We start from the raw sequence: 21483 nt of genomic DNA on the forward strand, positions 1-21483 counted from the left end.
TAACCATAATCTTGCATACATCAAGCAATAATGGTGTGTCTATGCCACCTATACTTGTTAGGAGATAGAAATCCAAATAAGTTTGTTTTTTATATCTTTTTTTTTCATGGCATTACAAGTATCGTTATATTGTGTATATATTCATTGTCCACAATGTGATTTGAATAGTGTTGATATGCTAACAGGAACAAATATTTATTTAGCAATGTAACATGCCCAATATAACAACTGCTTTTAAAGATGAGATTAGAATGAAAATAATTGTTCAATACCACACAGTTTATTATATTGTTCTAGTACAAATATTCTAACTTCAAAAAAATTTCTGCTGGAATTTGAAGTTTTTCTACCACCAATATGTTGATACACTTTCAATATTCATTGTGTTAAAGTGTAATTTTTTTGCAAAATATCATATCCTTTGTGTCGATGGAGATAATGCTGTGCCAATGCATTAACACAAAGAAATCCTTCACCACATATAGCACAACTGTGATTCTCATGGACTTTTGGGTAATGCATATATATTTCTTTCTTTTGTTCATATGACAATATTGGTTGGCTATGATCTGTTATTGGTGGTATATTTTGTTGCTTTTCTATAAGATGAGGTAAAAGATGGTTGACATCTTTCATTGGTATAGTACTTTCCTTTCCAACATCAATTCCTATGATGTCTATATTGCTACCATTGTTAAAAGTTTCTGTTTGCATCTTGGAAGCTTTTGAGTCTATTTGATGTTTCTTTAGTTTATGTAGTTTCTAAAAACATAATCATATAATAGATACATGCCAACAATAATATATTATGTAATACATAACTAGAAAAGTATATTTTTTGTTTTATGAATCAATGACTTACAAGATCTCTAGAATGTATATAGGCTGCTCCACACAAATCACATTTAAAATTTTTAATACCCCTATGTTTACTTAAATGTCGAGTTAACTCACTAGATGTTATAAATGATTTGTTGCATAAAGTACATTCCTGGAAAAAATATGAATTAATTTCAGATGTAAATGTGTATGTTGTAGCTATACAGGTGCCTTGCAATGAGGATAGTCTGGCAGGTAAATATGAGAGTGGAAGGGGTTGAGGAAGGCCTCTTGAGAAAAAATAAAACAAACAACTTAGGGTTTATCTAATTATTTGAGAATTTGAAAAATCACACACTTATTCAGCTTTGGGTATTTAATAATATTGGTCATGATACTCAATGTAATTTTGTTCATTAATAATTATTATCTAGATGCTTTTTAAAAATGTTCTAATTACCTTTTTATTGCCTACAATGTATGAAAACCTAGATTGCTGCCTAAGATTTTTAAAATAGCTCACTGAGATCTTTTACCTGTTTGGCCTTACTAATTTAGGTTACTCTATTTGTAACTCTTTAATAACAAGATTACTCACATGATCTTTTTGCCCAGTATGAATTTTGAGGTGGGCTTGTAGATTTCCTTGTGCTGAAAATCTTTTACTGCAACAAAATTAAAAATTAATTTTAATATGGTATGTATGAATCCAGACAAGAAATTAGAACTATTTCTATCTAATACTATACAGTGGCACACAGGCTTGTAAATTTTTTATTTCTATTACATGAATAAAAGGAATAAATTGTGATTAGTGATATCACATCATATGTCAGTATTGCTAAAATTTGCACACTAAAAGAATTATAGTAACCAGTATAAAGACCTCTGATGATATAATTCAAATAACAACAGAAGCAAACCAAACATTAATAAGCAATGGTTTAGAGTGAATATTAACAACAATAAAAGGAGCACCTGCAAACTTCACACTGAAAAGGTTTTTCCCCTGTGTGGACTCGAAGGTGAATGGTAAGATTGTGCTTTTGTGTGAAACGACGAGGGCAGTACATACACACAAATGGCTTCACCCCAGTGTGTGTCCTGAAAATCAATATTTAATTTGAAATCCTTAGCTCATACTTAGCTTCCTAATTGGTAATTCTTAGCACTTAATTGCAATGTGATTTGATCATTCTATTATTCTTGTAATTTACTGATCATGTGAACATTAATAATAATAATAATATTCAATAAGTTTGTATAGTGTGACCAAACAATACAATATTTGTAGAAACATTTGCCAATTAGAGCAATGCCTAAGAATGTGTATAAGCCAATGAAATAATGGCAGTTTTATTTTAAATACATGTAATTAGGTGGAACTTACCTAACATGCATTTCTAGTTGCGCTTGACACCTAAACTGCTTATTACATTGATAACAAGAGTGAATTTGTTTAGGCTTTGGTTTCGGACCACGTTTTTGCTTTTCTGACTCAGATTTTTTTTTGTAATTTGAACTTGTCCTTTTTTGGTCAGACAGCTTACATTTACTGAAATAACAAATATATGTTTAGTCTACACATATAAATAATCATAACATGTTTAGACTTATTTCTATTTTAACTCATGTATCCCAATATGATAAAAATGTAGCTAATCTCTCAATATGCTTAGCTTACTTTTATTAGTGATGCAATAGGAAGCTAAGCTATAACCATATTTTGCATAAAACCATTTGTGTTGAAATGCATTTATTTTAAATAGGAATGAAATTTGTTTTTATTATTATTTGTTATCAGGCAGGCAGTTTGGTTGACTGATATGCCCATATCCTGCAATTCTCGATCCCGGTTTCAGTTCCTAGCATAATATTTGGTAAGTTTGTTCTTAAACCCATTCACATTTTCTGCTATGATCACTTCCTGTGGAAGCTTAGTCTTTTTGAATGATTACCATTTCTTTATTATTGTAGAATATGTAGGTGCCTGAAAAAGAAGTATCCGTTCTTTGGAGTTTATGAATGCATGAATGATATTCACCATAACATCAAAAATAAGAATTTTACTTACTATAGGATCTGTCATGACCATAGCATCATTTGTTCTGAAATGAATGATATTATAATGTTACAAAAGAATCACTAAAAATAGCAAAATAATTTTTCATCTAGTTAATATTATGAATAAATGAAAGTAACATGCTAGTTACTACAAATATTTTGACAATTATTGTTCAAATCAAAATAATATATCATAATGTACATGTTAAATTTAAAATAATAAGGAACGTTCATTAATTAAATAACAGTTTGCGTCCTATATGATACCAAAAACCTCCTACACAATATTGACATCTTTAATACCAGACAATGTTCTAACAGCACTTATTTTAATCTAAGTTAATGTACTCACTTGCTGGGAATCCTAAGTCCGAGGTATTGCCTCAGTCTTATGTCTGCACTCTCACATGTTTGCTTAAAATGATAGGCTACACCCAGCTTATATACACAACTACTGCACATTTGTTCTGGAAGTCCATCGTCTTTACTTATCTGAAGAATATAAATAACTTTTAAGTGATGATTTAGCTATACAATAAATACTATGTTTAACGACATAGGAAATGGGAGTTTCGAATTATTTACATTTTAATTTAAGCATATTAATTATAAGATAAAACGCAAATAAACTGTACCTTTATGTTACAACAATATTCTATCATATCACAAAGCGACACACTGAAATTCTTCGTAAAAACTGAAGAAAGCACACCTTCTTCTAAACATATTCTGCATATTTTGTTCATGATTGATATAATATTTATAATTGCTTTTATTGGTCTTTGCCTATATTCGCCTATATTATGTCCTCTAAAAGCATAGTATTTTTAACAAAATGTGAATTATATTCTTACGCAATTGGAAAATGGGTCTATTTTTTGTAAAATGATAGAAGTTTTAAGTTGGACCTTTTGTTTGCTTGTAAAACGAACATGAATAATACTAAAGCAAACAGCCTCTTTGCTTATATCTGTTCATGCATAGAGTCAAAGACATTAGTCTTTGACTCTATATAATACTGCGTAAGAAAAGGCGGTACTTAATATATTAGTTTTAAGCTCATGCAAACATGCATGATCAGTTTAGGTAATATTGTGTACCAACGTTACGCATACACAATAATGCAAGGCTACCTTACTATAAATCTGCTTCTCTCGAGGGACGTTCCTTATTCGACCGATAAAAATTGCTAACCATAAATCTTACACAAATATAAATTATGTTTGGAATACTAAAAGTAAAACGTCCACAAATTTAATTAATTCCCTTTATTAATAACAAAATACACAATAGTGTTACGCGAATGTCTTATGTTAAATTGTATACAGTGTTTTGGTCTCTTGCACAAAAATTAATTACTGTCCAATTTTCCGTTATTTATTTCAAATTTTAAATAGAAATTGAACAATAGGATATCTTACAGGTTTCATATTTTTTCATACGATCAACAATTACTATGATTACAATCATTGCAAGTCAAATTTATCGATTTCGAAAGAGCCGTTTTTGATTAGTTTTTTTTTCTCTATTGTGGCACACAAAATAAATAAAATACACAAATGAAAACACAATTGGAGTCCATATCTCGGAATAATAAAAAGCACTATTTCGTAAACACAGATGATACAAATTCCTTAAAGAAAAATATATATGAAACGGAGAAGCTGGCTTGGCTCAACGTATTTGGCAGGAAATTCTGGTTATTTTAAACATAATCGCAATTATAAAGAATTAGCCAATAAAAGTCAAAAAATAACAAATTTAGTCCAACAACAATAATAGCTACCAATTGTCAGCTATGATAGCCAACATACTTTCAAAATTTTTAGTACTATTATGTTGGTACTAGATGTAACGTAAAGTTTTGTCAACCAAAACTATACTCTATACAACCGAAGTAAGATACATAATCATTTTTAGATATCCCTGACTCAAACATCATTACACAAAATGGTCTAAGTGTGCACCCCCCGAGTTTACGCTTATTGCTCGGCATTGCCGCAATGCCGCCAGAGACAAACTAGAAATGCTTAGGACCACTATTATAAATTAGTTAGTTAGTCGATTAAACACTACGTCAACGAGAACAAATATTTAAGTTTCTTGTAAATAAATAAATAAAATTACTTGCATTTATTTTATTTTAAACTATTCTTTAAAAAATTGCTGCTTTCTATCATTGATCAGTCACTCACGTTTCGTTTCGTGCATGATAATGCCCTGAGCCTTGGTCAACACAAACATCAGTGTCTATTCCAAAATACAACATAACCTTCGTGTCTGCTAACTAAAATGTAATCTATACAGTAATCAGAAAACACAATATCATTCGTACTTATAAATAAAGCATTTATTTGATGTTTCATAAAAGAAATAAACACTCATTTGATAAGGTAAATGATAATATTATTGCTACGTTGGTACATTTTGTGGTATGTGTACGTACTGTTATCAGTGGAAAAACTTTCACTGCAGCGTGGAAAATTTTTGTATCTTTTGACCTTTTACTCAAATTTTCAGATATAAATTTGTGTGAGTTATTTTATTTTTATACAATAACAAAGCGAGGACGGCCGTAAATAAATTTTGTTGTATCTATAATATAGTGAATTAAAATGTTAGAAGCGAACAGCTGATCGTGATGTGATTATGCAAAAATGAAAATTAATGATAATAAATTTTGGCGGGAAAAATAAGATTTTTGCTAAGGTGATTGTTATCAAATAAGCACCTTATATCAGACCCTATATCACCATGTATTTGTATTTTAATGGGTATATTCATAACATAAATGTTGGGTAACCTAAATATTGTAAGTAGTATAAAAATATTACTCTTTCAATACATATGATTTCGAATCTTATTTTTTAAATGATCCGTACCTATAGCAGTATAATTATAAATGTAACTTACATAAATTGGAAAATACATTACTTACAACCGTTAAATAAAATGGAGATATTATAGAAAGATTTAGATTGAATAACCTATCGCAGTATTTGCTTACAGTTGTTATCACACAATACCGCCTCATCGCCTGATGCTAAAGCGATTCATTACCACTGCAGTCCCCACTAAGCGTACACGATGGCGGCTAAATACGAGAGCAACTCGTCCATAGCAAATTTTGTTGAGTATCTTAAAATACCGAGTGTCCAACCAAATATCAACTACGGTGAGTAATTTTCCATTGAGCTAAATTTATTTGGGTTCCGTGCGGAAAATCCCAAATCATCGTGTTTTTCTTTATTTAGTTTGAATTGTTCTGCAATATACTTATCTTTGTTTTTAATAATTTGTATTTTTTAAATATAATATTCTACAAGTTTAATTTTCTCCATTGATGTAGCATTAAACGACAGTTATGTTGTAAAATCTAGGAATACATATATATTAATATTTTGATAATTTGAAGTGATGACCACTGCTCATTTTGTCACATTTCAATCAAAGGAAAATAAGAGTGGGTAAAATATTAATACGTTACTTAGTTTAGATTTCTTTTCGGAGGGTGTCCTCCCTAGCTCACCCTTTGTGATGCGCGCACGCTCTTTTGAATAATGCTGGCGCCACACAAGACAAATATTTGAACACTCATTTGAACTCATGTTTGGCACGGGTATTTGCGTATTTGTGCAAAGTTTGTTTAAATGTTTGCGTATCAGCCATTCGGTATCTGTTTTTCGACCACACATCAAAGCGTTCAAAGTTATCGAATGGCTTGAAGGAGAACCGATTATATGGGAACCTAAAAGTAAAAGCCATAAATATTTAAATTTGGTCAGTGTCTGTAGCTGTGTTCAAATGTGTGGCAAAGTTTTTGTTCGAATATTTGTCGGTGTGTGGCGCCGGCATAATATCAACTATTTACGAGATGCTTATTGTTCTAAATAACGTATTGTTCATCCTCAATTTATAAAAACATTCTCCCAATGAATTTTATTACAATTCACATACTCAGTTGGTTGGTTGCTTCTATTTGTTTCGTTTTACCCAAACTTAAGTACTTCTTGTATACACGCGCGTATTGGAATGTATGAATGAATCGTTGTGTCAAATTCCTGGTGATGTAGAATTTTAATTGTAAGTGGCATCTGCAATATACAATTTTTTTTTATTGGAAATAAAACAATATTTTGGAATTGAAAATGTAGAATAGACGTATACATAAGTACATGTTTAATTCTAATAAAAAGTTAATTATGGGATACTCATACATAGCTATCTCAGAAATTTCTGTAAAGCTTTATACTATTTTGTTATTTTTATTGAATAAAAAAAGGGGGTTCATATATAATTATTGTCTTTTTTATGTTTGTTACCTGTGAAACGTGTCATTTAGCCACCAATTTGAAAAAGTATATTTTTATTTGAGAGGATATACTTTCAAATTTATTTTCTATGATTTTTTATGAAAATCTGATTAGTAATTTAATTTTTAAATAAAAATAACTAGAATAAGTATATCATTAAAGTAAATGTAATTGCGTATTCTGCTTTCTTATGAATTTTTCGAAAGTGTTTTTATTTGGATTTTTTTTTGGTATAAATCTTACTACAAAAATTAAAAAATAATCAGTTCTCCATAATATCTGATCTTACATTTTTTTTTCACTCATTTTAATTACGTGGAAAATTATGCTAGGTACGTATACATTTTGATCTTAAATTAGTATTAAAATCTGTTAAGTAGACATTTTATTTTTATTTGATCTAAGTATTTAAGACAAACAAAGGATTACTTGTTTGATGATGAACCAAAATGTTTTACAGTAGGATACTATACATCATATTTGTCTAACTATAACGGTTGAAGCAGCGTACGCCAAGATAGCATTTTTTTAATTTATTTGATATGTATCCGTTATATTATGACCAAGTCAAAACCATTATAAATTGTAGCTGATGTGTTATTCTGATGTATAACCAATATTACTGTTAAGTTTCATCTGAATCCTTTCATTAGTTTTTTCATGAAAGAGGAACAAACATATATACATTCATACATCCATGATGACAATATATACTTACTATACATACGGCAGAAGTAGCACTCATGACGGAAACATCAAACAAGCAATTTGCGAGTTGCAAGTTGCGGCATGTAATCTATATAGGACATTTTCATTGAAGCACGAGGGGCCCCTGCAATTTATTTACCCTTCTCAATGATATTTTATTGACCGTATCGACCCTTTCGTGGGAATGACTGAGCTGTACCAGCGTGAACAGTTATAATAAGTGGGTATTATTTTAATATTTGCCATAAGCATCTTGAAGTAGCTATAATCTTATGATTTCTGTTATATATAGCATCTCAATGATACGTGAATTAGTCTGAAATTTCACATTTCTGAAGCCACATTGCATAAGTCACAAGTTTTTTTAAAAAAATACATATTAAGTTTGATGTATTAATCACAACTACTTATATCTTCACCGGGGTGTTGTTTTCCTGTCTTCAGTATTATTTCAGAATTTGACTGTCATACCAGTATTGTATTATGTGGCTATAAAATACAAATACACCAAAATACTTTATCAATTGAACAGATAAGTCATATTATACAACATTTTTCAATATTTAATAAATAACAATCACCCCATTTTTGCTACAAAACTTTAAAACTTTGGTAGAATGATATACTTAAAAACCGCTATAAATCCGAATAAAGATTTTACTAATAAATATACTTATAAAATAAAATACTTTATTTAACTTTATAAAAATACAAATATGAATAACTCAGGGACTGAAATATTACAACTGGCGTAGTTATACTAAATTATTATTATCTATAGAGCGTCCTAATCCTACGACTTTGTTTCAGATGACTGCGTCAATTTTCTTAAAAAACAAGCTAAAGAAATCGGCCTGGCATTTAATGTCTACGAGGTGGTTCCTACTAAGCCAGTAGTTGTATTGACATGGCCGGGCAAAAACCCGGCTTTACCATCCATATTACTCAATTCGCATATGGACGTAGTGCCTGTGTTTGAAGTAAGTGTTCTCGATTATTTTCTTGAAATACTGCGGTAGCTTACTAATTCTGTGATAGCAATTTACGGAGTTTAACGAAGAAAAGAAGGGACAATTCAATTCCCCAGTGTGAAACGATCCGTAATCATGAATGATTATAGAGAATTAATAATAATTTGTAGCTAATAATTATGTAATATATATTTTTAAAATCGTTCTTACTATAACCCATCTTTTTGACTAGTATAAAAATCTATTAAAGATAAACGATTTCCTATATTTATGCGAGTGGCAGACATTGAAATAGTTTTATTTCATCTATCAATATAAAAAAAAACTGCTATAAAAGCAGAAAAATAGTTCTACTAAAGATTGCTTATCACGCAAAGATATATTTATCAAGAGAATATTTTGAGCAGAAAGATAATGTACTAAACAAAGTTATAATATGTTATAAATTAAATAACTCTATCCTATATATTTTTACGTAATCATTATGAGAGATGTGAAAATAAGTTGCACTGCTTCTAAATATTCCCAGATTCGGAATTATATTTTTTTATATTTTACGATATATTTACCTATTCTATATTTCGGACTGTCTTTACCCGGAGGCTGCAAAGTTAGCCAAGCCGGTCAGACTCGACAATGTTTTCCGAACCCTGCATAAAATCATTCGACTTATTCGTAAGCAAGAGGAACTCAGTCGGATTTTCGCACCCCAGCATCTCATTTTTTTTTTAATAACATGCTTTATTCATCATGTAGCCGAACATAGTTACACTTATGATAAGTCAAGGTACATGAGAATATTTAATTATTTCTTAATTAAATTAGCTTATGTAAACAAAGACAATTTATATTGAAAATAAAATAAATCAAAAATACTTATAGTAAACAAAGAAGCCAGCTCGGGATGGCAGGAAAGAAGAAAAGAATTTGAGGTCATAGCACACATAGTAACTCGGAAAGGTATCATCATCGTATGGACTCGAGTCATGCAGTATTATTTTTATGAAACTCCCAACTGAAAAGCACCCTAATCAGAATAGTACCTAATGTAATCGCCTCGTCTTGCGACAAGCTTACGAACCGCAGCCCGGTGAGGTACATACATGGTCAACTTGCAGTTCCCGCGTTCTTCCCGGAGCACACTACTGTTGTCGGTCGTGCTGTCACTCGCAACGCATCTTTATCCATATTTATATGGTAAGTGACTCTACCTATAAATACATTCGGATAGAAACTGATCTGGTGCTTGTCATGTTACTCAGCGGTCAGTGCGCCATAGCCGAATCTTCGTATCGGAGCTGCTGATCTGCTTTGGTTACGTGCTTACCTTAATTTAAGGCCTATTTTATGGCGAGGCCAAAGCCTATACGGTGACGATCCCTTTCCGAGTTGATATGTGTGTTGTAAGATGGTTATATTACGTCTAGAATATTTCGTGAGATGACAATATGATATAGTTCTTGTGGCTTCCGTAATATCACAGTTATTGAAATGACAATTAAAATTTCAGAATAGTTGGACATATCCGCCCTTTAGCGCACATATTGACAAAGACGGAAAAATCTTTGCTCGTGGCTCTCAAGATATGAAATGCGTTGGTATCCAATACTTGGAAGCCATAAGCAAGTTAAAAGCATCTGGTGTCCAACTAAAACGTACTTTGCATGTGTCTTTTGTTCCTGGTAAGTGTTTAGTTTATTGTAATCAATTGTTGATTAAAACTTACTTGGAATTAAATTGCTGGTCTTTTATACCTACAAACATATGATATGATTAAAATTATATCTTATATACCCTATATTATAGATGAACTCTTAAAATGACTGTAGATGCTTGTTTGTCACATAATACATACAATTTTGCTTATCTCGTCTGATTAAACATAAATCCATCTGTACACATATCTATCTTGATGTAAAGTGTATCAAGACAATTGTTCGCAAAATATCACGTGCATATAACGTTGTTTACCAGGGCTTGCGCCTTTCGTCCTACACCATCTCCAAAATAACATTAGAAGCCTGATTTTTATAAATTAATTGGAAACAATAGCAGAATACTAAATTTCATACGAATACACAAAATGCATAAAATATTAGTGCTGAAAGGTTAATGATAAACATGAGTTCCTCTTATCACAAAAGATATTAAATTGTTAGAAATAGTTCAGTCTCTGTAAAAACAGAGACTGAACTATTTTACTACTTGTTTTTTACTATAATGTACAGTAAAAAACAAGTAGTAAAACGTCTGTGGTATTTTCAGACGAAGAAATTGGAGGTCATGATGGAATGGAGAAATTTGTAGAAACCAAAGAGTTTAAAGCGTTGAATGTTGATTTCGCCTTGGACGAAGGCATGGCCTCGCCTAATGACGATTTCATTGTATACAACGGGGAAAGAAGCATTTGGCGTAAGTAATCTAGATGTTTTTCTTTTCCAAGAATGATTGATCACAACACCATTGAAACTTTTATCGTTATTTATAGAGATTCATGTCCACTGCACTGGTCAGCCGGGACACGGGTCGTTGCTATTGCCCAACACTGCTGGTGAAAAGGTAACAAATGCACCAATTTTATTATTTCTAGCTATCAACTTATGTATTTACCGAATGATATAATAATTATTATTACTTATGCACTTATTGGTGGTAGGTCTCTCATATGAGAGCCCGCCTGGGTAGGTACTTACTAAAGCAATGTTTTTTCTGCCGCCAAGCAGTAGTGTAGTCACTGTTGTGTCCGGTGTGAAGGACATTGTAGCCAGTGTAACTACTAAACGAATGAGACTTAACATCTCATGTCTCAGGATGGCGAATGCAATGTAATACCAAACAATACTTTGTAATTCAAGGTGTTGGATGGTGTTTCTATTGTTTATGAGCGTTCGTATCGCTTACCATCAGGCGAGCGGCAAACTCGTCTCGCCATTCAAAGGAATAAAAAGAAAAAAATATAGTTTATTATTTCACTTTTATATGCATTGCCAACTGTCGCGCCTAGGGAATGGAAAATGAATGTAGGTAATAAAAATAATTTTAACAAAAAATTAAACCGCCTTCAAAAACCACTCAAAACCAAAAAATAATTTCACATAACAAGTATATTAACAATTTTGGAGTCGGCGCCTAATTAAAATTGCTAGTTAGCTATATTTGTTGCATAGTCCATCTATGAGCTAAATTTCTTTCAAATCAATTAAAAGGAGTAGGTTTGTGTGTACTACAACATACACAGTGAAAGGTGTAATACCAAGCACATGTATGGTGTTTCATCTTTTTATTTCCCCTTTTTTCAAGGCAGGGAGTGTAATACACCCACATTTGACCAGCTATATGTAACAGGGGAAGAATTTGGGTAGTGTACAGTTCACAAATTTAAATATTTCCTTAATAGATTCCATTTGCTGTGCTGCGGCGATGTGTTTATCTCCGGTGAAGATCTGACTTGCTGACTTTGTACGCTGGCAGCACATTGTTTTCGTATATTTGTTAATGTATTTATCTAGCTTAACTAGCAATTTTAATTAGGCACCGACTCCAAAATTGGTATCCAATATATACTTGTTATGTGAAATTATTTTTTGGTTTTGAGTGGTTTTTGAAGGGGGTTTAATTTTTTGTTAAAATTATTTTTATTTTTTGCTTTTTTGTGTTAGTAAAAAATAGACTGTCTCAATGGCAGAGTTTCGCTCTCGATACGACTATCGCGCTGAGGAGTTACACCTCTGAGTACCACTGAAAAGGGGAAAAGGTGTGATGCTATATATATATGTATGTAAGAAGTAAATTCAAGGAAACCTAACGCAAAAACACAACTGATATTATTTGGCTCACAGTACAACTATCGCGCTGTGGTGTTACATCTCTGCCTACCCCTGAAAAGGGGAAAAGGTGTGATGCTATATATATGTATGTATGTAAGAAGTAAAGTCAACTAAACCCAACGCAAAAAAACAACTAATGTGTTTCGCTCGCAGTACGACTATCGCGCTGAAATGTTACACCTTTACCTACCCCTGACACGGGGAAAAGATGTTATGCTATATGTATAAGTATTTGAGAAGTAGATTCAAGCAAACCTAACGCAAAAACACAACTGATATATTTTGCTCACAGTACAACTATCGCGCTGTGGTGTAACACCTCTGCCTACCCCTGAAAAGGGTAAAAGGTGTGATGCTACATATATGTATGTATGTACAAAGTGGAGTCAACTAAACCCAACGCAAAAACACAACTAATGTGTTTCGCACGCAGTACGACTATCGCGATGAAATTATACGCCTCTGCCTACCCCTGACACGGGGAAAAGGTGTGATGCTATATATATTTATGTAAGAAGTAGATTCGAGGAAACCTAACGCAAAAACACAACTGATATACTTGGCTCACAGTACAACTATCGCGCTGTGGTGTAACACCTCTGCCTACCCCTGAAAAGGGGAAAAGGTGTGATGCTATATACATATATGTATATATGTAAGAAGTAGAGTCTACTAAACCCAACACAAAAACACAACTATGTTATGCTATATGTATAAGTATGTGAGAAGTACAGTCAACCAAACTCAATGCAAAAAACATAACTAAATACGTCACAGGAAAGCTAAATTCGCGATTTCGTTTTCTTGGACGACATAAATATTCTAGTTTTTTTAATTTTAAAACCAAACTACCGAAACGATCTTGAAAAAAAATTTATGGGACCAATCTGGAGAGAAATTCTTTCGAATAAAAAAACAATTTTCCAAATCGGTTCATAAATGACCGAGTTCTGAGGTAACAAACATAAAAAAAAAAAAAATCACGTCGAATTGATAACCTCCTCCTTTTTTTGAAGTCGGTTAAAAAAGGCAGCGCGTTTGCGCCATGAAATATAAACACCTACTATGTAGTTTTTTATGTTGTGTATTTTCCAGATAAGACATGTGATAAATCGATTCATGGATTATAGAGAGGAACAAAAGAAGATCTTGGATAGTAACCCCAAGCTGACAATCGGAGATGTAACGACCATCAACCTGACTCAGTTGTTCGTAAGTTATACACAATATTATCACTCGACAAGTAAGCAACCCAAATATCACTCTAACAAATATCTACGTAAATAAACAAATTTAAAAATATTATAGTCCAAAAATAGGTAATGTTTATTTATTTAAAATCCAATATATGTTAACCTATAATGATAGTACAACACACTTATATGATTAAATAAATATTGCAAGAGAACTTAAATTATTGTAGGCACAGTACTCACTATAGTTCATATGGCTTAGAGACATGTACACAGTTTTGTTAATGGTATGAAATGCATCAGTAAATATAATGTCGGCATCCAATCCATTCTAACAACGATTTCATTATTTTCAATTAGTTAAAATAATATGAAATTAACCGTAGTTAGAAGGCCCTGTTCCTTTTACGAGGACATATTCATCTTTTTGCAATCACAGCTGTTCTGATCGAATAATAGCTTTGGTAAGGTACACAAGCTATTAAAGCTGTACCTTTTCACACCTACGGCTGTATGTGTAAATAGGGATTTCTCTACAACCTGCATAATTATCCAAACTGTTTTTTTGTTATATTGTTAATTGTAAAAAGACGGATATCCCCGTAGCTGAATAGGACTTCTTAAAAATATTTATGAATACCTTTTCTTATGCTAAAGGGCGGTGTGCAATCGAATGTGGTGCCGGAGAAGTTGACAGCAGTTTTTGATATTCGCCTGGCAGTCACCGTCAACCACACTGAGTTCGAGGCGATGGTAAATCGTGTTGTTTAATCCTATCACACAAGTAAATTAAGTGTAACGGATGGTGTAACGTCACATTTTCTTTAATTTACGACTTATGTATGTACATATGTACGTCGCATGCGCCGCGTACGTTTTTTGCGAATTTTGTAAACGTATTATTTTTAAAATCGACGTCGCACAATGTTCGGATACTGTGAAATATTCTAGATCACTTGTCATAATGTATATTACATATATATTTATGATAATAACATTTTCAGATCAACCAATGGTGCAAGGAAGCTGGTGAAGGTATTACACTTGAATATGAGCAGAAAAATACGTACGTGGAATGTACTAAGATCGACGGCACCAACCCATACTGGGTCGCATTTAAGACAGCTACCGATGAAATGTAAGTATTGGATTAATTAACCAGAGATTTATATACAGGGTGATGTTGAATTCGCTGTTTTTTTTTTTAATAAAGAACAACTCGGGAGCGTTGAGAAAAAATAATAAAAATACAACAATTTAAAAAGTAACACTTTTCTATGATGTGAAATACCTTTTTGTCACCATTTATTTAATCTTTTTTAGTATTTCACATTGTAGGTTGTATGTCATTGACTGAATACGTATGATTTGAAAAAGCAGTGAATTGAATTCCACCGTGTCAAAATTTATAAAAAATCTCCACATGTCCTGGTAGGCAATCGGCGATAGCCTAGTTGGGTGTGGAACGGACTGCCAAGACGAATGTCCGCAGGTTCAAATCCCAAGGGCACACACCTCTGACTTTTCTAAAATTCTGTGTGTATTCTTTGTGAATTTATCGTTCGCTTTAACGGTGAAGGAAAACATCGTGAGGAAACCTGCACATCTGAGAAGTTCTCTATAAGAATTTCGAAGGTGTGTGAAGTCTACCAATCCGCACTAGGCCAGCGTGGTGGACTAAGGCCTAATCCCTCTCAGTAGTAGAGGAGGCCCGTGCTCAGCAGTGGGCAAGTATATAATACAGGGCTGATATTATTACTATTATTATTAAGTCCTGGTAAAAGTATTAAAATGCCCTATCGATAGGAAACTGAAGCTGGACTGCCGCATTTTCCCCGGCGGTACGGACAGCCGATACATTCGCAAAGTCGGTATCCCGGCTATCGGCTTCTCTCCGATGAACCACACGCCAGTTCTGCTCCACGATCACGACGAGTTTCTTGAAGCCGGCATCTTCCTCAAAGGCATCGACATCTACGTCAAAATACTCACCTCTATCGCAAACGTGTAATGGTTGTGCTTGTTTTAAACATTCTTCCATTTTAAAATATATTGTTTTATTGTTATACATGGATATAAATGATTAGATATATTGCTATTTTATGTGTGACCTAAATGCTGAAAAATGTACTTTTAAAGAGCATGATTTCAAAAGTACCTTGGTACTAACCATGTAATATCATTAGATACGTTTCTAGTATCTCTGTAACTGTCTATCAAACTATAGTATTTTCCAATAAAACAGACTGTAATTACCTAAATAACCATTTTACAAAATAATTGCGAATTTGTTGTTCTATTTGGAATTCAAATCCTTTTTGCTTACTAAACATATTCTTTCTTTTTATTCGAAATTAAGTGAATTGCCGGTTATCACAATAAAACCCTGTATATTATTTTACACCATTTACAGTTATATTGAAAAATAGCTATACTAACAAAAAGAGACATGACCCGGTCTAAATATGTATGTAAACATTTATACCTTATGTATGCGATGTTGATTTTGAACCAAACATGGTGATATAAATATTATTTCAGCATATAATATTAAGAATAATATATATAAAAATATATTGTGATATAATGTGCAATACATTGTTTCCTACAAACCTTCCGCGTATATATTCTTTGAATTTTTACCATTGTGCCTTTTGTATATTGATTTTATCTTGTATTTACTTGTTAAAACCAATTTTATCTCTCTCCAACAGGCTTTCGTGCCGTAGTGGTATGCTAATATACGTAACAATCATTAAACGGTCCATAATGCTGTTTTAAATAAATATATTATCAACTAAAACTAGATATATTTAACTATCTTGACATAGAGTTTTGCTTCATCTCCGCTAATATTGTACATTGTACATACCTAATCAATTATTGGAAATAATGATAATCATTTTAATCTAGAATAAGTACAGCACAAAATCTCGATCATATCAATCTACGACAATTTCTATCTATTATTTTATATGCCTATTTTATGTACCTACTGTATTTGAGTACAATGTTATTCTAGTGAGTTACCTAAAATAAAGAACTAATATATTATGTGTTTATTTCTTTACAAATTATATAACCATAAAAATTAAAGCGGCATCAGTTTGTCACTTACTTAATAATACGAACTTAAAATCATTAACGTATATTCTATAGACACGAACGTCCATATTAACTATTTGTAGAAAATCTGAACTAAAATGGCAACCAAAACGTCACTATTATAACCTATTTATTCACTTGAACAACAAATAATTTTACATATTTGATTATATTTATATTTGTTATTAAAACACAGGTTTACGCTTAGACTTTCCAGTATTATATATTAGTCTATGACTATGACTCTTATACTCGAATTTTACATCAAGGTTCGACCGAGACGGGATTTTCAATCTCGGCCGAGACCGAGACCGAGACTGAAATAAAATCTCGGCCGAGACCGAGAATCGAGACCGAGAATAGACAAATCATGAATAAACTATAAAAATGTTGTTAACTGTATACTACAGTAGGCACTGTTTTGAAAAAAAAAACAACGCTTAACAATCAAAGTCAAATAACATAATATAAGGTCAGTCGGGGTAAGTGCGCCATAAAATTATCATAGCTGGATTCAATGCAAAATAATTTCTTTTTGTGCTGACTTAAGAATGTAATTTTATTAATTTAAGAATATTTGGTATTTTGTGATAACGGCCATTCAAGGAAATCAGACAATAATTTAATAATATTTTGCTCAAAGTAAAAAAGGATGGTAGTAGGCGCACTTGCCTCCGGAAATGGGGTAAGTGCGCCTGTGTAAAAAAAACGTCAATATTAAACATTATAAAGAAAACACTCATTTTAGTCCATAGAAAAATAAGTTTTACCCGCATTGCTCTTGGATAATTTTTTATAACTCAATATTATAACAAACTATGGCTGTCAAATCAAATTCGGAGCAAGTGCGCCATATATTTGTAAACCAGGGCTTCAAAACATTTTACCCATTTTTTTTTGCTATATTTAGGTATTAATATTAGAGTTTTATGTGCGGATATGTTGTCATAAAGAAACGGTAGCTTTAATACGAAATCCATTTTATTTCTAAAAACTAAAAAAAAACATACAATTATGTAGGAATTAGCATTTTTGAATGCATTATAACTCAAAAACTTAGAATTTGACCTTATAACATTTCTCATTTCTTGTTTTGTAAAAACGAACCATTTAAAACAAACAAATATCCGACGAATTAACTAATATACCTTTTTATTTAAGTCGGCTCAAAACAAAATACCTTGAGTACAAAAAATGATGCTGTTACATTTTAATAATAATAAGTCATATTAGTAAAACTTATTCTAAAAAAAGGTTGGTAATATATGGTTTAGGGGTAAGTGCGCCATACGACTATTAACTGTGGCGCACTTGCCCTACTCGACAATTTTGAGCTGCATTTTTTCGCATTGCTAAAAAAACCTTTATTTTAGTATATACAGATAAAATTCGGGCAGGAAGTTAAAATAAAAGGTTTAAACTATGTACTAACCTTACCGGTTTACAGAAATATGTTAAATATCTTGACATATTTGATGTTATCTTTCACGGGGTCATCTCTGTTTACAGGTCTAAATGACACTTAAAATAAAATGGCGAATAAATCGTATTAAAATGAACAGAGCCATTTGTGTTTTTTAGTGGAACTGCATTTCAGTTAGAAGCATAGATATCAGATTGCGATAATTGTATAACATCAATAGTTTTCGATTTTTTTAGGGCAGGTGCACTTACCCCGTCGGCGCACTTGCCCCACCTGACCTTAGTATAAATATTTTTTTTTCGGCATTTTCACCCTTTAGAGTGTCTCCTTTTATCGTACAAGTAATAACTCAGCAAAACAATACTTATAAAAATAATTTTAACAAAAAACTTAACCGCCTTCAAAAACCACTCAAAACCAAAAAATATTTTCACATAATAGGTATATAAGGTATACTGATAGGAAATTTAGCTCATGGATGGACTATGCAACAAATATAGCTTAACTAGCAATTTTAATTAGGCACCGACGCCAAAAATGGCATCCAATATATACCTGTTATGTGAAATTATTTTTTGGTTTTGAGTGGTTTTTGAAAGCGGTTAAATTTTTTGTTAAAATTATTTAATTTTTTTGCTTTTTTGTGTTAGTAAAAAATAGACCGTCTCGATGGCGTGTTTCACTCACGATACGACTATCGCGCTCAGGAGTTACACCTCTGAGTACCCCTGAAAAGGGGAAAAGGTGTGATGCTATATACATGTATGTATGTAAGTAGTAGAGTCAACTAAACCCAACCCAAAAAACACAACTGATATGTTTCACTCACAGTACGACTATCGCGCTGAAATATTACGCCTCTGCCTACCCCTGACACGGGGAAAAGGTGTTATGCTATATGTATAAGTATGTGAGAAGTATACTCAATTAAACCCAATGCAAAAACATAACTAAAAACGTCACAGGAAAGCTAAATTCGCGATTTCGTTTTCTCGGACGACAAAATTATTCTAGTTTTTTTTAGTTTTAAAACCACAATACTGAAGCGATGTTGAAAAAAAAATTATGGGACCAATCTGGAGAGATATTCTTTCAAATAAAAAAATATTTTTCCAAATCGGTTCGTAAATGAGCGAGTTCTGAGGTAGCAAACATACAAAAGAAAAAAAAAATCATTCCCGTCGAATTGATAACCTCTTCCTTTTTTTGAAGTCGGTTAAAAAATACTTACATTTATACAATTTATACGATGTATTAAATATTGGATCCCACTGCTGGGAACATCTCTACTACTGATAGGGTTTAGGCATTCACCAAGCTGGCCTAGTGTGGGTTTGTTACTTACTTTTATTAACTACAATATTTTAACTAATTTCTATTTTACAACAATGGCTAAAAAAACCGTGAACGAACGGCGCGAAGGCAGCCGCAGTTCACCAACTGGGACTCCAACCAATCACAATGCAGAGTGCCTACTCACACCCTCACACCGACCGACGAATATGGCCGCGCGCTGATTTGAATCTCATTCTGTTCCGTACAAAGTTTCTCGGTCATTGCCGAGAATCTCGTCGGTTTTTAGCCGAGAACCGAGACAAAATTCTCGGTTGGATTTATGGCCAAGAATGCCGAGACCGAGATCTCGGTCGAGCCTTTCATGAGTGCCACTCCGTACACAACCACAAGCTGTCCATATCGACCATACTAAAGTCAGTTTGAGTGGATTGCAGTTCAATTCAGTTGAACACAGTGAATGTTCGGAAAGTCAAATCTAGTACGTAGTACATATTGTTACAACGCAGCACATGCCAAGCAAAGCCAGCCATGCAGCCACGTGTTAAGCCAAGCCAAAGCCAAAGCCATGCCAAGCCAAGCCAAGCCAAGCCAAGCCAAGCCAAGCCAAAGCCAAAGCCAAAACCACAGCCACAGCCACAGCCACAGCCACAGCCACAGCCACAGCCACAGCCACAGCCAAAGCTAAAGCCATGCCACGGAGGTTGAATGCCGCAACTTCCACTCGAGCCAGCCAGCAGTATCAATATTGCCTATGGTTCGCCGTTGATTGTTCGTGACATGACATCCAACTGTTAAATGACTGGTATAAAAACCCAAGGCATTAATTTCAATGGACATTCAATTGTGTGCACTAGTATAAGGCGAAACGCTGTCCGACTAATAAAACATAATCTCTGAAGTAATTTGTATTTATATTTCTCCCTTCTGTTTTAATATATATCAATGCGGAAGGCACTAAAAAAGGGTGAAAAGCCTCTCTGTCTAACATTCATATTGTATAATTTTAAGTTTCATCTCTCAGGGTTGTTTTTACTTAACCTGTAAATAAAAGGGGGAGGGGCCAAGACGAATTTCGGCAACGGCGACCAATCTTAACGAAGATTAGCCAGGTATGCAGGAGATATTATAGTGCACATGTCTATGCAATACACAAGTGATTACAGATAAAGTAAGTATTTATCAATTTAAACAATTAAAATATACTTAACTTTTGAGATAAAATAAAACCACAAAGCCAGATATAAAATTTATTGTCCCCACAATTTACTTGACCGCTTTAAGCCTCAATTAGACGGAACGCGTTACTTGCGTGTGCCAAAGTTCTTGAACCGAGTCTCGCCTGAACCGATATTATTTTTGAAGCAATTTTATGCCGCGCCGCCAAGAATTGTATATAAACGTTCGAGGTGATATAAGAGCTCCGTCTAATTAATATTTATCTGTACCAGCTACTAAATTATATCCTTCAAGTTTAGTACAAATTTGAAGGATATAATTTAGTTAGTACAAATAAGTTTAGTACAAATAAGAAGCGGCGATAGCCTAGTTGGTTGTGGAACGGACTGCCGAGATGAATGTCCGCAGGTTCAAATCCCAAGGGCACACACCTCTGATTTTTCTAATAAATTATGTGTGTATTCTTTGTGAATTATCGCTTGCTTTAACGGTGAAGGAAAACATCGTGAGGAAACCTGCATACCTGAGAAGTTCTCTATAGGAATTTCGAGGGTGTGTGAAGTCTACCAATCCGCACTAGGCCAGCGT

The 21483-nt window shown here is 32.9% G+C and overlaps 2 protein-coding genes across 7 annotated transcripts; one reads left to right on the forward strand and one right to left on the reverse strand.

Moving 5' to 3' along the window:
* Window positions 1-267: 267 nt before the first annotated feature.
* LOC115447652 (gastrula zinc finger protein XlCGF8.2DB) lies at window positions 268-5943 on the reverse strand. Of its 5 annotated transcripts, none has more exons than XM_037442343.1 (9): window positions 5822-5943; window positions 3236-3375; window positions 2894-2927; window positions 2778-2809; window positions 2210-2374; window positions 1798-1923; window positions 1418-1484; window positions 863-991; window positions 268-762 (listed from the first exon to the last, which is right to left on the reverse strand). In XM_037442343.1, the coding sequence occupies exons 1-9, from the start codon at window positions 5915-5917 to the stop codon at window positions 379-381; spliced, it is 1173 nt and encodes a 390-aa protein (XP_037298240.1). In that variant the 5' UTR covers window positions 5918-5943; the 3' UTR covers window positions 268-378. The 5 variants fall into 5 exon arrangements, with proteins under 5 accessions (XP_037298240.1, XP_037298243.1, XP_037298242.1 ...); XM_037442346.1 differs by lacking the exon at window positions 5822-5943 and adding an exon at window positions 5079-5183; XM_037442345.1 differs by lacking the exon at window positions 5822-5943 and adding an exon at window positions 5015-5140.
* Window positions 5893-16949, forward strand: LOC115447653 (aminoacylase-1). 2 transcript variants are annotated; one of them, XM_030174831.2, is made up of 9 exons: window positions 5893-6058; window positions 8715-8884; window positions 9994-10072; window positions 11141-11287; window positions 11364-11434; window positions 13798-13914; window positions 14553-14648; window positions 14900-15033; window positions 15702-16949. In XM_030174831.2, the coding sequence occupies exons 1-9, from the start codon at window positions 5971-5973 to the stop codon at window positions 15904-15906; spliced, it is 1107 nt and encodes a 368-aa protein (XP_030030691.1). In that variant the 5' UTR covers window positions 5893-5970; the 3' UTR covers window positions 15907-16949. The 2 variants fall into 2 exon arrangements, with proteins under 2 accessions (XP_030030691.1, XP_030030687.1); XM_030174827.2 differs by lacking the exon at window positions 9994-10072 and adding an exon at window positions 10386-10557.
* The last annotated feature ends 4534 nt before the right edge of the window (window positions 16950-21483 follow it).

Source organism: Manduca sexta, chromosome 24 (genome assembly GCF_014839805.1).
Source record: "Manduca sexta isolate Smith_Timp_Sample1 chromosome 24, JHU_Msex_v1.0, whole genome shotgun sequence".
NCBI lineage: Eukaryota > Metazoa > Arthropoda > Insecta > Lepidoptera > Sphingidae > Manduca > Manduca sexta.

Coding starts and splice junctions, on each gene's coding strand:
- LOC115447652 (XM_030174824.2), bottom strand. CDS start 3,629: ATGAACAAAATATGCAGAATATGTTTAGAAGAAGGTGTGCTTTCTTCA. Junction 2,810..2,893: donor TGGTCATGACAGATCCTATA/GTAAGTAAAATT, acceptor CTTCTTTTTCAG/GCACCTACATATTCTACAAT. Junction 992..1,417: donor ATACTGGGCAAAAAGATCAT/GTGAGTAATCTT, acceptor TATTTTTTCCAG/GAATGTACTTTATGCAACAA.
- LOC115447653 (XM_030174827.2), top strand. CDS start 5,971: ATGGCGGCTAAATACGAGAGCAACTCGTCCATAGCAAATTTTGTTGAG. Junction 8,885..10,385: donor ACGTAGTGCCTGTGTTTGAA/GTAAGTGTTCTC, acceptor TTAAAATTTCAG/AATAGTTGGACATATCCGCC. Junction 10,558..11,140: donor GCATGTGTCTTTTGTTCCTG/GTAAGTGTTTAG, acceptor TGGTATTTTCAG/ACGAAGAAATTGGAGGTCAT.